General features: G+C 55.9%; 3 protein-coding genes across 3 annotated transcripts; 2 read left to right on the top strand and 1 right to left on the bottom strand.

Moving 5' to 3' along the window:
* Window positions 1-757: 757 nt before the first annotated feature.
* VTJ83DRAFT_1711 (uncharacterized protein) lies at window positions 758-3,578 on the bottom strand (the record flags this gene model as incomplete). Its single annotated transcript, XM_071007901.1, has 2 exons — window positions 758-2,961; window positions 3,026-3,578. 2 exons carry the CDS (start codon window positions 3,576-3,578, stop codon window positions 758-760), a joined length of 2,757 nt encoding a protein of 918 aa, XP_070868251.1.
* A 6,033-nt stretch (window positions 3,579-9,611) lies between these two features.
* VTJ83DRAFT_1710 (uncharacterized protein) lies at window positions 9,612-10,388 on the top strand (the record flags this gene model as incomplete). The annotated part of the gene is made up of 1 exon (XM_071007900.1): window positions 9,612-10,388. One exon carries the CDS (start codon window positions 9,612-9,614, stop codon window positions 10,386-10,388), a length of 777 nt encoding a protein of 258 aa, XP_070868250.1.
* A 1,222-nt stretch (window positions 10,389-11,610) lies between these two features.
* VTJ83DRAFT_1709 (uncharacterized protein) lies at window positions 11,611-12,326 on the top strand (the record flags this gene model as incomplete). The annotated part of the gene is made up of 3 exons (XM_071007898.1): window positions 11,611-11,844; window positions 11,963-12,077; window positions 12,226-12,326. The coding sequence occupies 3 exons, from the start codon at window positions 11,611-11,613 to the stop codon at window positions 12,324-12,326; spliced, it is 450 nt and encodes a 149-aa protein (XP_070868249.1).
* Between the last annotated feature and the right edge of the window lie 1,699 nt (window positions 12,327-14,025).

Here is a 14,025-nt window from a genome sequence, read left to right as displayed (position 1 = left end):
ACGCACTCGAAACACGACTGTTGAGGAACAGCAGCGGCACCAGGCCCCCCTGCGCCGATCCTTCTGCACCGCGGTCTTCGGCTTCTCGAAACCTGGGGCAGGGTCGGCGGGCGATGAAGGGAGTGTGGTGCAGGCTGCAGAGGAGTCCCGGCCTGGGATCTGGGACCCGGACCCGAGTTGGAATCAGCGTGGTCAAGTGAGTGTGGTCCAGTGATCCCATGGCTGCAGAAGAGGCCGAGCAGGTCCCAGCACAAGCACGCGGAGGCTGTGGCTGAAGCTCTGATTGGCCGCGCCACTGAGTGCCGGAAACGGAAGGCAACACTTCGGACATCGTGTTGCCTGTATTTACGGTAACATTGGCCTCCTCCGAACTTTGACCTCTCCACATGGATGGTTGTTTGTGATCATGACCCTCATCAGAAACATCAAACCCTGCAGGCGGTAGAGGCGGAGCTAAGCGCCATAAGGTATTTCCCTCCATCATGTTCTCTTTTTGTGCCATTTCCAATCCCAAACTCAAATTACAACCATCGCAACAACCGAGATACTATACGGAGAGGTACCTAGGTACCTAAGGTAACCCTCGAAACCTCCCGTGTGTTCACGGACAATGTGCTCCAAGAGGGAGGATCCAACGCTACCCGAAAAAAAGGGCAACACACAAGAAGCAAAATCCTATAGTCAAGAAACAAAAGAAACACCCCCACATTCTCCTCCATAATTTCCGTTAGAATCATCAGCATCTAACCGATCCCTCTCAGAAAACCATCACCAGAGCAGCAACCGCAGCCACCACAACAACGCCTCCCGCAACCGCGCTCCGCCCAGCCCCGGCCGTCACAACCGGAGGCAGCGACGAGGTCGAGGCTGAGGGTGTCACCGCACCACCCGTAGTAACAATCGGGATGGCAGTCCCAGCCGGACCCGTCCACTCAGGCTTGTTCGGCACCGTGAGCGTCGCAAACCCGCTCGAGGTCGACGTTACCACGGTGAACCACGATGACGAGGACGACTCGGCCTCCTCGCCCTTGTCCTCCTCCTTCTCACCCGCATCATCCTCGGCGTGATCGTCACCGCCTCTAGGGCCAGTCACGGTCGGAAACGGAGGAGCCGTGGCCGAGGCAGTACCCTCCTCCTCATCACTGTTACTAGTCGTCGTCGTCGTCGTCGTCGTGATGGGGCACACGGTGGTGCTCACGGCGATGGTCTTGGTCACGACACTACCAGTGGTGCAGCCCTTGGTGACGGTTGGAGGGCAGGAGGTGATGGTGTAGGTTGTGGTGGAGTAAATGGTTGAGGTAGTCCAGCCACTGCCGGGATTGTTATCGTTGGGTAGGGAGGAGGAGATTGAGGCCGTGATGGTGGGAGAGGGTTCAAAGTCATCCGGGTCGGCGGCATCATCGTCCTCCTTGTCGTCGACGGTCTCGGTCGGGGTGGCCGGCGTTGTTGTTGAAGAGGTCTCTGGGTAAGTGCTCTCCGTGAAAGACGGGTCGGCGCTTTCCGTGAAGGATGAGCTAGCATTCTCCGTCGAGGCCTCAAGATAAGCGCTCTCCGTAGAAGACGGGTTGGCGCTCTCCACAGAGGAAGGATTGGCGCCCTCTGTGAAGGACGGGTTGGCAGTCTCGGTGAAGGACGGGTTGGCAGTCTCCGTAAAAGACGGACTAGCACTGTCCGTGAAAGACGGGTGGGCAGTCTCGGTGAAGGACGGGTTGACGCTTGTAGTAGACGAAGACCACGTGCTGATCTCATCATCCTCCCAATCCTCCTCATCCTCCTCAGGCACGTACGAGGCAGTGCTGGTGGCCACTTCGCTCGTAGTGGTGCTGACGATGGCCTCAGGATCCTTGGTAATTGTTGGGATATCTGAGCCAGTAGGCTCCACAGACGCTGTCGAGGTGGTCGAAGTAAGAATTCCTTCGTTTTCTGACTCCCCGGGACCCTCAGGAACATCAGACTCCACAGTTGGCGAGGTCGTCGTGGTCGTTGACTCAATCGACGCCGCTGAGGAGATCTCCGTGCTCTCCGGCGCATCCGTTTCTACGGGAGTAGTCTCTTCGGTCGTTGTCGTGGTTGACGACTCGGTGGGCACTGTGTCCGGCTCCTTGGCATTCAAGGTATCGGTCGGAGTAGCCTCAGACGACGTCGTCGATGAGACCGCTTCGGTCGTGCTGCTGCTGCTGCTGCTGCTGCTGCTAGTGCTGCTGGTCAATGTGGTGCTCGAGCTCGTGCTCGTCGACGTGGTACTTGTGCTCGTAGTCGTCGGCGTAGCACTCAGAGACGTAGTCGATATCACGCCGAACCTGACGCAGACCTGTTGCCCCACCCACAAACTGCAAGCCGCATCAAGATCAGGGTTAAGCTCGCGGAGTTCGTCCACGGTCAAGCCATAGGTCGCAGCGATCAGGTAGCAGTACTCGCCAGGCTCCACAGTGTGATAGCGAACGCAACCCGTGGGCAGCGAAGTCGGCTCCGTGGCGGCGCTGGTAGTGGTGGTCGTGGGCGTGCCAACGGCGAAGTCATGCAAGTACTCATAGTAGGGCTTGCCATTGATGATCTCGCTGCCGTACACGGCGTCCCAAACCATGACACCACCAAAGGCCGGGTTGCTCTTGAACTGGTTGATCAGGGTGTACGCCCGGCCCAGCCCAAGGTACCCCGAGTTGGCCGCCTCCTGGCTGCCGGGGAGGCCGATAAAGATTTTTGCGTTCGGGCTGGCCGTTGTCTGCAGGTGCGACACCCAGGCCTCGAAGTTGTTGTTCTCGAACCCATCGCAGACCTCATTGTTGTAGAACTGGACGAACAGAGCATCGAACTCGCCGGCCTGGATGATGTCCTTCATCTTGAACCATTCATCGCTCAGGGGGCACTCAGGCGCCGCCGTCAGGAGGAACTGCTTGCTCGTCTCTTGCTGGATGAGGTAGCGCAACCTTCTGACCATGGCGACGTATCCGGATTGGTCATCTATAAGGTGTCAGCAACACGGCATCTTAACCAGGCCATCATCAAACCATCAGTGAAAGCTTACCGAACTTGTGTTCGATGTCAAAGTCAAAGCCATCAAACACAAAGTGCTCCTCGCCCTCGTCGGCAACATAGTTGTCATCGAACGGCCGGGCCTTGGTCCACGAGGGATCATAGGGGCCAAAGGCGCCCCAGATGAAATCGGCGAAGAGCTCTCCCTCGGGGGGGCTGGAGATGGTATAGTTGGCCTTGGGCGGGTTCCATTGGCCACCGATTGAGAGCAACACCTTCTTCCCCTTCTTCTGGCAGTACCGGACGTCGGCTGCGATCTGACCGCAGCGGCTGAGCAGCTTCGAGCTGACCCCGTTGCCGTCGACGTACGCCTCGGCCTGGCAGTGGACGGCAAAGTCGCTTCCAGGGTAGCTCAGGCTCGACGGGTCCTGCTCAGGGGAGCTGTTGATGAAGCCGACGGTGACATACTCGAAGCTTCCACTCTCGCAGAAGGTCCTGAGTCTCTGTTCGGGCACTCCATTCTGACCCCAGTAGAGGTTGACGGCGGGGTCCGCCAGGGCAGGGGCCACGGCAAGGGCGGCGACGGCGAGAGTCTTGGATAACATTACGGGAGAATAGCAACAAAATCAACAAAAACAAATCGGAAAGAGTGTATACACAATATGCAACGAAGGAGTGACTGGCCAAGAACGGCCTGGTCGAAAGAGAGTGGCTGGGCAGTGCAAAACGCACGCAAGGAGAGGACGCAAACAAAAGGTTTGCAACGGCTATCGAAGGACAGGTCCGTATAACGTTGGCTGGGACGAACACGATGCGAAGGAGAGGAGAGAAAGCTGACGACGGGGAAAGGGGACAGCTGAGGTTTTCATAGCCTCCCAGCACCACCAACACCACCACCACCAGCACTACAGCCACACCCTCAACGGAACACAACAAGGGGTCACCTGGGACTGACACAGAGTCCCACCCCACAACCATGGCCATGCTTAGCTACCATGTCTGGCATCTCCAACCCATCTCCGGGGTGTACCGACACCAGAGGAAGGGTGGTTAGGGGGCGGGATCAGAGGAAATTAGCCCATATGCACCTCAACGTTGGTAAGCGCCAAACAAGTCCAGCCACCGTCGATATGTCACGCCAAGGTCTGTCTCTAAGATGCCTGGTGGGTTGGGTGGAATTCTTTCCCTCACCAGGGAACCTGTCACCCCAGACCACACCATGTCAATATCCCAAGATGACTTGTCTGTTCCTTGCTTTCAAGTGAGTCAGAAAATTCTTCTCAAACATGTGCCGTGTATCATGGAAGCCCACTCGTGTCCGGTTGCGGAACACTCTCCTGTCAACCACCACGCCCCCCCCCCCCCCGACGAGTTCAATGCCTTCCACGTCCTCATCTCCTGGGGGCAGTCTCGGGACCCTGGGAACCGTTGGAGGTGTGAGCGGAGTTGAGCAGCCGTAAGGCCGAAACGTGAGCAAAATCCAGCATTGCTCGGTGACGGTATCGTCATCCGGGTCCCTTTGCTCCCCTGCCAAGCCTCATGCTCTTTGGCTTGTTGGTATGCTCGCAGGCAAGGCTGCGTCAGGTGCTGGAGAGACACAAGTTCCACGCATCCGTGTCCCTGGATATCAGACGAATATTTTGAACAAATGCGGTAATAACATGGGCGCAGTGAAAATGCAGGGCAAGCTGGTGCCTGGATTCGACTCCTCTCGACTCCTCTGGACTCCTCTCGACTCCTCGCGACTCCTCGGGACTCCTCTGCCCTTCGTTGGCGAGCGGAGTCGATAGGGTTTGCCTGATTGGGTAAGTCTTTGGATGCCACAAGATGATTGACTCGTGCTCTGGGTCTTGAAACGCGAGATGCCCGCTTTCGTACTTGCAGAGCTTTGCTTCGTTAGCACTTGTCTCGAATACAGATGCGGAAAGGCCTGATTGTAGAGGTCGGGTTGCACAAGGCCCTGAGAAGATTCACGCGTCCTTTTGGCTGTCGTTCCGCTGGGTGGCAGCATGTTGGTGTTGTTTACTTGTCGGTTTACGGTAACGTTACATGCCAACCTGAATCTGGCCCGGGGAGCAGTCAACATTGATCCACATCCCCGCCGCCATGCGAAACTGTTATAGAGATTTCTGCGTTGTCATCCCTTGTTTGGTAAGCCGGGTCGGACAAGACGCACCGTCCCTCGTCCCGCTGTTCCGGGCCCGCCTTGTCGTAGGGCTCGCCCAGCGACCTTTCCTGGTTCTGCTTGATGCTCACAGAAAAGGAGAGGCTCGATGTTGATCAACCTAGCAGCCCAACGTCCTGTCAGGGGTATCCTCGAAAGGATCCGGCGGAGTTGGTTGCTTGGCGACACCAAAATTAGCGTCATGTGCATCAAGAAGGGAGCCATCATTGCAGCGGAACTTGTGCAAGAGTTGGTGTTTTTCTTTTTCATTGGCCCTGAAGGGTCTCGACAAGTGACGCGATGCGGGCATACGTCGTCCTTTCTGATGCTGATCTAGTTTCGACAGATGAGCCGCAACACGGACAGCTACTACTCGACCGGCGTCCCGTCCGACAACGGTGCTTTCTTCATGATCGAAGATACCCGAGGACACAGCATCGTATCATGAACCCGGGACGACCTGAGAACCGCGCTGGAACTTTTGGTTGGGACAGAGTTCTGGGACTGACAAATGACACCAGAGCCTCGAGGCTCGTCCCGCTGCTGGCTCGTAGTGGTACAGCAGCCCCCCCCCCCCCCCCCCCTTACACTGCCATCTCATCCCGGACGGGCCGCCATGCTGTGCGTGCGTCGTGCGACGTGAGCATTCTTTGGGCTGGGAGGCATGTTCTGGAAGTAGCCAATCGAGCCGTGGGTGTTCTACGCGAATCCTCCACAGCACCCTCGCTCCCTCCCCTTAACGAGGACTGAATGCTCGGAGATGCCGCTACGGAGGTGCGTCAGGAAGGAGACCAACCGCTGCCTGCCATAATGACGGCACACATGACACATGTCCTCATCCATTATCTCATGAACAAGGAGGAAATAGTCAATGGCTCGCGCGCGGGTCCAGAATTCCGCAAGGAGGTGGGAGGATGCCCGGCACGGAACCATACGTTACCCCCTTCCGCGGCGTCCACCCCCTCTCCCCCCTTCTCCCCCTCCCCAGAGACTCGCACAAGGTCTGCGCATAGGACCGAAATTGTCCCGCTGGGAAACTGGCAATAGTAGGACTGTTGGCGCTATCAGCCTGGGCATGCCGAGGGCCGATGGGAGAAGGTTGAGTAGCGAAGTAATGGGAACATGTGAATGAAGTCGCGGAAACCATTTGTGTCCGCATTTTCACGATGTACTGAATACCTGCTCACGAAAGTTTGCTTCGCCGAACCATTTCTAGGGCATTCAGGGGCGCAATTTTGGTTGTTTTGCCGGCGGTGATGGGACTGGGGAGGAAAAGAGAGCGGCGTCGGTGAAGGAGGAGGAGCTTCCTCCAAGGCCATGATCTTTCTCACAAACATCCAACATCTCGGGGACCGTGAGAAGATCCGGAATGTAGAGGATCTCAAAATAAGCGCCAGCTAAGAGGGCTCTTGCATACACTCTCTTTCTCGGGTGTGGTATTGGGCGCGTGAGGGGAAAAGGGGCCCGTTTTCACATTCGGGGAACAGGTCACTCAAAAAGGCCCAACGCCTTGATGCCCTCCAGCATCCAATAATATTGACTCGGTGATCAGGGGTGCCAAAAGATTACAGATCATCTGCGCTTCCATAGACCCCGTCGCGTCTGATGCAACTTTTGCTTGTTTCTTCAGGACCTCCCATTTTGGCGGCTACTCCGGACACCAAACCATCTTTCCTTGCTTCAAATTCCCATCTTCTTGTCTTCCAAAGCCCATCCTGGTTGTTTCCAATTCTTTGCAAACTTCTGAGCGTGATGGTAGAGCGAAAGGTTTCCCAGGCGCCGCCAGATATGGGAAGCAGCTCACCAGACATGGTAATCATCACGGCTCCCTTTTTATATCTTACCGGGTGGTTGGGTGTCAGTTCAGTTTGGATCTTTTGAGATATGACCAGAGGCCTCTTGGAAACGTATGGTTCTTCTTTCTTGCCTGATGGCTCGAGTATAGACTCTCCACTAGGCGTCGAGGCTGTGGCGGTCTGTAGCACTCCAACACTCTCAAACACCATGACGTGCTCTGCCAGCTACTAACCCCCCACAACATATGGCCTCTTTTCCTTCATATAGTCGTCAGAAGACATAACTCTAAGAGACCATGGGATCAAGGAGACGCTTCATATTGCCAACGGTTCTCTACGGAATGTCTTCAAGCAGGACGGGGAATCTTATCATCACCGGTGAGATCGACTTTGCTGGCTACAGGGAACCTAAAGCAACCACCCTCTTGAGCTCGGCCAACTAGACCACAAACCTGGCTGCTCACCTTTGGAGGTCAAGTTTGAGGAGTGAGTTGGAAAATCTTGACCCTGACTTTGTTTGTCCCATGGCTTGACCAAGACTCGCACCTGACTGAACGCACTCAAAATTTCCAGCACCTTGATATCACGTTAGTCTCGGTGAGTTCTCAAGTTTGGCGCCAGATTCAATTTCCATCGTGCATCCAGCAGGCAGGCACACGTCAGAAATGACTCGATTCGGTCAATGAACACATGAAAACGCGCATGACACGGAGGTCTGCAAGACCCCATTATCATGGACCTAGCATGTGGCCGCCCGGTTGGGATAGATGAGAGGAAAGGCAGGTACTTGCAATACTGGGTACTGCCAGAACCAATGTATGGCTGTTATATGGCACATGACTCGAGCTCAACGAGTCTCAAAGATAGGAGCACCTGTATCGATGAGCTCAGGGCGTTGTTATGACCTTATGCTACCGTTCCTGGTCGTTGGAACTTGACTCTCCTTGAATACTTCTCAGATCCAGGTAGGCGGGTATTGGATAAATCTTCAAGTGGTCGTTAATGTCTTGCTGTCACTGACTTCCCTGTGATGCCCAGGATCCTGTGTTGGGTTCCACTGTTGAACAGGCCGAAAATGCAAAGTGCCTCAACATGCTTGCCTGAGTTGGCTGACTTTAGAACTGGAATCCGCTGATACCAGAACTCGATTGACTCGATGGTCCAGACGGTTCTCAAAACACCGAGGGCCTTTCGTCTTCGGATCCCCTGGGCCCAGATGCCGTCGTTGTTCCGGTCTCGGAAGATGTTGACGACAATTGACGACAGTTCGTCAACCAGGTTCAGTCGACTTCACAACCCAGCTACCAACGACCTCATCGAGGATCATCCCGGTATTTTCAGGGGTCACAATAAAACGGTTGGCGATCACCACCAGCTTCCCTTGGCCATTGCCTCGTGGTGGTGTTGCGCTCCCCATGTTACCAAGCTGATTCGCTGTCTGGGGATGCCACCCGCCAGGTTGAGCCGGGGTTGCGGATTGACGAGACAAGCAGCTAGTTGCAGTACACTGGCTCTGGCAGTCTCGTTGAAGAACGGGACAGATCTCTCTCTCTATGCAACAGAAGGGACTTGATGAAGTTTACCTATACTCCGTATGCTCTCATCCCACTGGATGACGTTGCTTCTGCAGCCAAACGATATACATAGTTACATGCATGATAACATCCATGCAAAGCATGTTCGCGTTTCACGACGGCGAAGCCAGGTGGATGGGCAGGTGGCGCTTGTCAAATGGACACAAGCCACCCCGATTGGGTAGGTACTATGTAGGTGATTGTGCCAACCATGAGATCATCAACATCAAGACATTGGGCGACCTGATCGTCCCGACTGCGGAAGATAGAACCTGTAAACATAAATTTCATCGGGCCAGCCATCTACAAAAGATTGAAGCTTTACTGTTGTGTGCTCGATGTTCGCGAAAGAGCCAGCGAGCCTAACTACGTACCAAAAAAATGAAGAACCACAAAATCACAACTTAGTGAAGTGGCTGTGCAACATCTGGGGGGATTTCAATGTGAACGTTCCATCACGGACCACGCAGGCGCTTCTTCTACCATGGCGGCCTCTCGGGATACGAGGCCAGGAAACCCCCGTCGAGTGGCGTCTTCTCTGCCTTCCGTGCCTTCGGCCCCCTGAAACCCCTAAAACGTCCAATCAACGCCCGTCCCCATCTTGGAACGGCAACGCAACGCTTTTTCGCTCGGCACACCTGTTCGGTTTCCCAGACACACTACACTCAACTCGTCCTTTTTTGACGCCCATTTCTTGAACCTCCAACAATTCACTCGTTCCCTTTGCTCCTCGATTTTTCCCCACTCTCGTTTACGTTTGTTCCCTTCCTTCCGTTGCAGAACTGCGTCCCCAGTGTTGAGGCAGCCTCTCTTGGTCGGATCCCACCCTTGCGCCCAGCCTTCAGCGCACCTGTCACACGACAAACCCTTCATTTCGTTTGAATTGAAACCGCCCGTTTCTGCGGAGAGGCGACTCCGCTGGTTGAACTTGGCCAACCTCGAACTTGGAAGCATCCTGCGAAAAAATCAACACCACAACAACCGCAACAACATCGACGAGAATCGTCTCGGGTCTCCCTCAGCCCTCCTTGTTTCAGCTCGCGCCTTTTCCCAAGAGGCGCCGCTCTTTTCTTGATTCTGCCCGAGCGAACCACATCTCCCACAATGCAGCTTCGCCGGGCACTTCGGGTACTCGTCTTGGGCCTCTCGGCCATGGCTGTGGCCGAGGCTACCTTTGGCAACGTCCAGCCGGTTGCTCGTGACGGCAAGGCATTGCAGCAGCGGGAAAACGAGAACGACGACCCTGATACGACCACCACCTCCACGTCGGCGCGGACCACAACGACGAGCTCATCCTCCACCGAGACGACGTCATCATCATCGAGCTCAAGTTCGACCACCACATCGTCACCCACAGAGCCCACCGACGAAACCACGAAGCCGGACGATTCCCCGACCACCAAGACGTCCCCTACATCGACGAGCGACTCGAAGACGACTGAGGCCCCCACGACAACCCCGCCCCCCGAAACCGTCACGCCAACGACCTACATTATCACCACCATCGTCACGTCGACGCGCGACGACGGCTCCGAGGTGACGTACACGACCGAGACGCAGACCACGGTGACGCCGGGGCTTGCCGATGCGGGTAGCAGCAACAGCGGGAACTCGGGGCTGTCGACCCAGACGCGCAACACCATCATCGGCGTCGTCGTGGGCATCGGCGGCGCCATCATCCTCGGCGGCCTGGCACTGGTCGCTTGGAGGATTTGGGGCCGCAAGAGGCACCACGAGGAGAACGACGGCCTCATGGACTACCACAGCGCCGTCGACAGCAACCCCCAGACCGTCGGCTCCATGTCCACCCGGACGCCGTTCCAGAGCACCCTCGAGAGCTACCATACGCCGACCCAAGTCAACACGGCGGCGAATTTCTGAGCGCGCCCATGCCATCCCCCGGCCTGACTGCCGGGTCAATCTTGTCCTTTTTTGTCACGCGTTTGGGTACGACACGGCGTTTTCCGTCACTGCATTCTGCATCGGCCGGGCATCACACACTCTCTCTAGGTTTCTCTCGGTTGGGACATCGCAGGAGGCCCCACGGGCAATAAAAGCTGGAGAGTTCGGAGGGGTTCACGAAGAGCGGTGGAGTTGAGTGTGCTGTTGTCATCAACGATCAATATTCTCTCTGCTTTCTACCTTTGCACGGAGGGGCATTCTGCACGTCGCATCTTGTCATTATTTTCCTCATCTCTGTCTCTCCCTCCCTCTCTCTCTTCTGTTTACGATGGCGAGTTCATCTGGGTCGGAACATGGCCGAGCCAGCGACTGTTGTAGGACCTTTAATACTAAATCCTAAATTCAATCGATATGTGCACCAAAGATCCGGCTAAGCTTGTGCTGATCTTGACCCTGACCAGACGAACGCGTACTGATCTCGTCATCGTCCGAAGCAATTCACGTCCTCTGCCCCAGGAAATGCAGAACGCTGTGCGCTCGGATCACCAAGTCACGTGCTGCCGGCGGATCGCTCGCCCCCTTTTCGGGAACCTGCATGGCGGGCCCGTCAAGGCCCAGCAGACGGCTTGTCTCATGATGGTTTCATCGCGGCGCGGCTTCCAAGCGGCAAGATGCTCCGGCCCATGGGATTGGGGTTGACGTATGTTGGGCTAGAGGATCAAGCCCTCGGGATCTGGGGACCCGTCTATCGTGATGCAGGGATAGATGTCAAGGAGGGACAGCAGTCAATTGACACGACATGGCGGTTTTGCTATCCTCGGTGAAAGCGACTTCATTATTGCGTTGGCTCTCTATTTCCAACTTGCGCTTGTGGTTCTCAGCATGGATGCACGTTCGAGGTGACTTTGAAATCGAGATCGCGTGATACCGGATCGATTGCGACGACGAACAACGACAACGACAACGACGGTAACGACAGCAGAAGTCTCAACTCCTTACCTGTTGCTGTTTGTTCAACCACCCAGTGGCGCCGGTAGCCCTCGTGCACGCATAGAACGAGCCGGCAAGTGCGAGACAACATCTTGAGTCAAAAAACATCACTCTCACGCGAGGCCACCCTGACGAGGGCGACGATATCCTACGGCACATCTTCACTCGCCACCTAACCACCTCGTTCCACTTACATCTTGCGCCCTTCAAGATGCGCCTCCCGCTTGCCGCCGTCGGCATCTTCTTCTGCTCCACCGTGGCGAGCGCCTCTCAGTACGCCAATGACGCAAACCTCGTTCTCAACGCTGCCGGCGTGCTCCTGCCTCGGCAAAATGGGAGGTTAAGCCTCCAGGCGTTCACCGGGGCGCTGGGCGGGGCGCCAGCGTCGCCGATTATCAAGTCCGATGACCCGGAGAGGCCTTTTGAGGTGGACGGGGATACTTTCGTATGTCTCCCTCTCTCCTCTCTCCGTGACGTGCTGCTCTAGTTTCCTTGATCATCATCCTCTCGGCGTCCCTCCCCCGCGTTTTGTGGCCTGGTCAAACTGACTCCGCTCGGGGCAGAACGACTTCGAGTCGGCGGCCAATCGGGCGTGCGACAACCAAAAGAACGTGTGCGCCAACCTGGCCAACAACGGCACGGGCAACTTCAAGGTCGGGGACTGCGACTTGCAAAATGGTGCGCCAAGTCCTCTTTCTCTCACTTCTCGTTTCTTCCCCTTCGCACCTCTCCCGTCTCTCCCCGCTGGGCTTCGGAGACGGTTAGGGATTCCTGGTTGTAATAGGCCAGAGAGGGATGGAGGCTAACCGGGCGCGTTTCCGTGCAGAACAGTGCAAGTCGGCGGCCAGAGCGGCGACGGTTCGCGAGTTCCCGGAAGCTGTGCTGGTGGACTCGAATGACGAGTTTGACTTCTTTTGTGACCCATGAGACTTGAAAGATGGCCCGCGGGCGCGGGCGGAGAACCTTAAATTTGTTGAGTTGATCAATCCGTGGGATTTGGATTGGCAAAGAGTTGGCGTCTATTGGCTTTTTTCCATGTGTTGAGAAGGTTTGGAGTTTGGGGCTGCTGGTCTGTCAAGGATTCTTTTCGCTTCCGCTTCTTCTTCTTTGGGCCTGGCTGGGTGCCCCGTTTGGTGATAGTTTGTTCTGCCCATGGTGTTGACAGGTATCCAGGAAGGGATTTGCGGGGGTATCGAGAGTGGTGGCGGTATGGTTGGCATTCGGAAGACCTGGGTTTGCGAGTGTTCTGTTTGGCTCAGGTGCTTCTCGGGAGGCACGAAGCGAGTCGGGTTCGGGTCCCGTCAATGGTTTGGAGGGCAGTTGAATCACCGAGATTCTTCCGTCGCACCGATGTAGACCGTGTTTGTTGATATGATGACTTGAGGATGTGTGTCCCATTGTCGAGGAATACTCATGGCCAATTCCGAGCGGTTGTCCTTGGACGCACACCACCGTTGATGGTTGCCAGTGTGTAGATATCTTGCCGCCTGCTGTCTCCTCGCTATCAAGGTCATTTTGATGCGTTGGTTGGCGGTTGGTGATGGTTGCTCTGTTGTCATGACAAGAAACCACTCGGCGCCGGCGTAAAAGTGGGGCCGCGGGCCCACTCGGCCATGCGGGCGGTGCTGTCGTGGCTGCTTCTCGTTCGGGTCTCCTTTTCCTAAGGACGTGATGGATGGCCAAGGTGCGGTTGGACCGACGATTGTCTCGACGCAGAGTCACTGAGGGCATTGCAGCCCTGAGTGATTTTTTTGGTGGAATTGAGCGACTGCCATTGTGTTCTGTAGCGTAGCGTATCATGTTTTATGCTTAGTTATTGTGTTTTTCTTCTGGGGTGGAATGCAACCTCGGGCGAGAGCCAGCAGCGACTTCCTATCCCAGGTCGCGTCAGGGGAAAATAGCATCAACGGTTCGTCCAGTCGTGTCAGCGCCTTCCATGTGCCAAATGAAAACGAGATTAGCAACCCAAGCATGTGGACCAGAACAGGCAAAGAACACGGACACGCTTGAATTTTGGTGGCTTCCTCTTTTCCCTTGCATCCTCCTTCATCACCATCATCCCCCGCGACCAAAAAAAATTACTGCCCCGGCTCTTGCAGGCTCTGCCCCATCCCCAGAACCCAGCCAGACCTGACCGCGGCCATCTTCGCGTTCGTTCTGCCCGTTGTCGCCGCGCTGTCGGTTCGTCAGCTGCTTGCTGCATGTGCATGGTGCATCCGCAGCAGCCTCCGGCCGCTCTCTAGCCTCGACAACACCCAGGCCCTTTTTTTCTCGCCTGGCAGCAACCTACACGTTCGCACGCCTCGATGTGCCTCAGAGTCGCAAGCCGTCGGGGTTTCGTCCTTTTTACCTTCTTTTAATCCACTCGGCGTGTCCCGTACAATACTAGCGTTTGTAATTTGCATTCCCCCCTTTTTTTTCTTCGTTGTTCTTCTTGTTCGCTTCGAACCAACGCACCGACTCCGTACCGCGGCTGTTCAAACACGCGTCGCGACCCTGTCCGCTCGATCACTTCCAGGTACTTCCTGATCGAGATCCCTGGACAACACCCGACCTGATAGGGGTCCCCCCGACTGGATTGACATATACGGGAGTGGAGTTCATAGAGACTCGGTGCGGACGACCT

The sequence above is a fragment of the Remersonia thermophila genome, chromosome 2, assembly GCF_042764415.1.
Source record: "Remersonia thermophila strain ATCC 22073 chromosome 2, whole genome shotgun sequence".
In the NCBI taxonomy this organism is placed as follows: domain Eukaryota; kingdom Fungi; phylum Ascomycota; class Sordariomycetes; order Sordariales; family Chaetomiaceae; genus Remersonia; species Remersonia thermophila.
The sequence above is the reverse complement of the archived record's forward strand: the minus strand, read 5'-3'. Positions and strand labels throughout refer to the sequence as shown.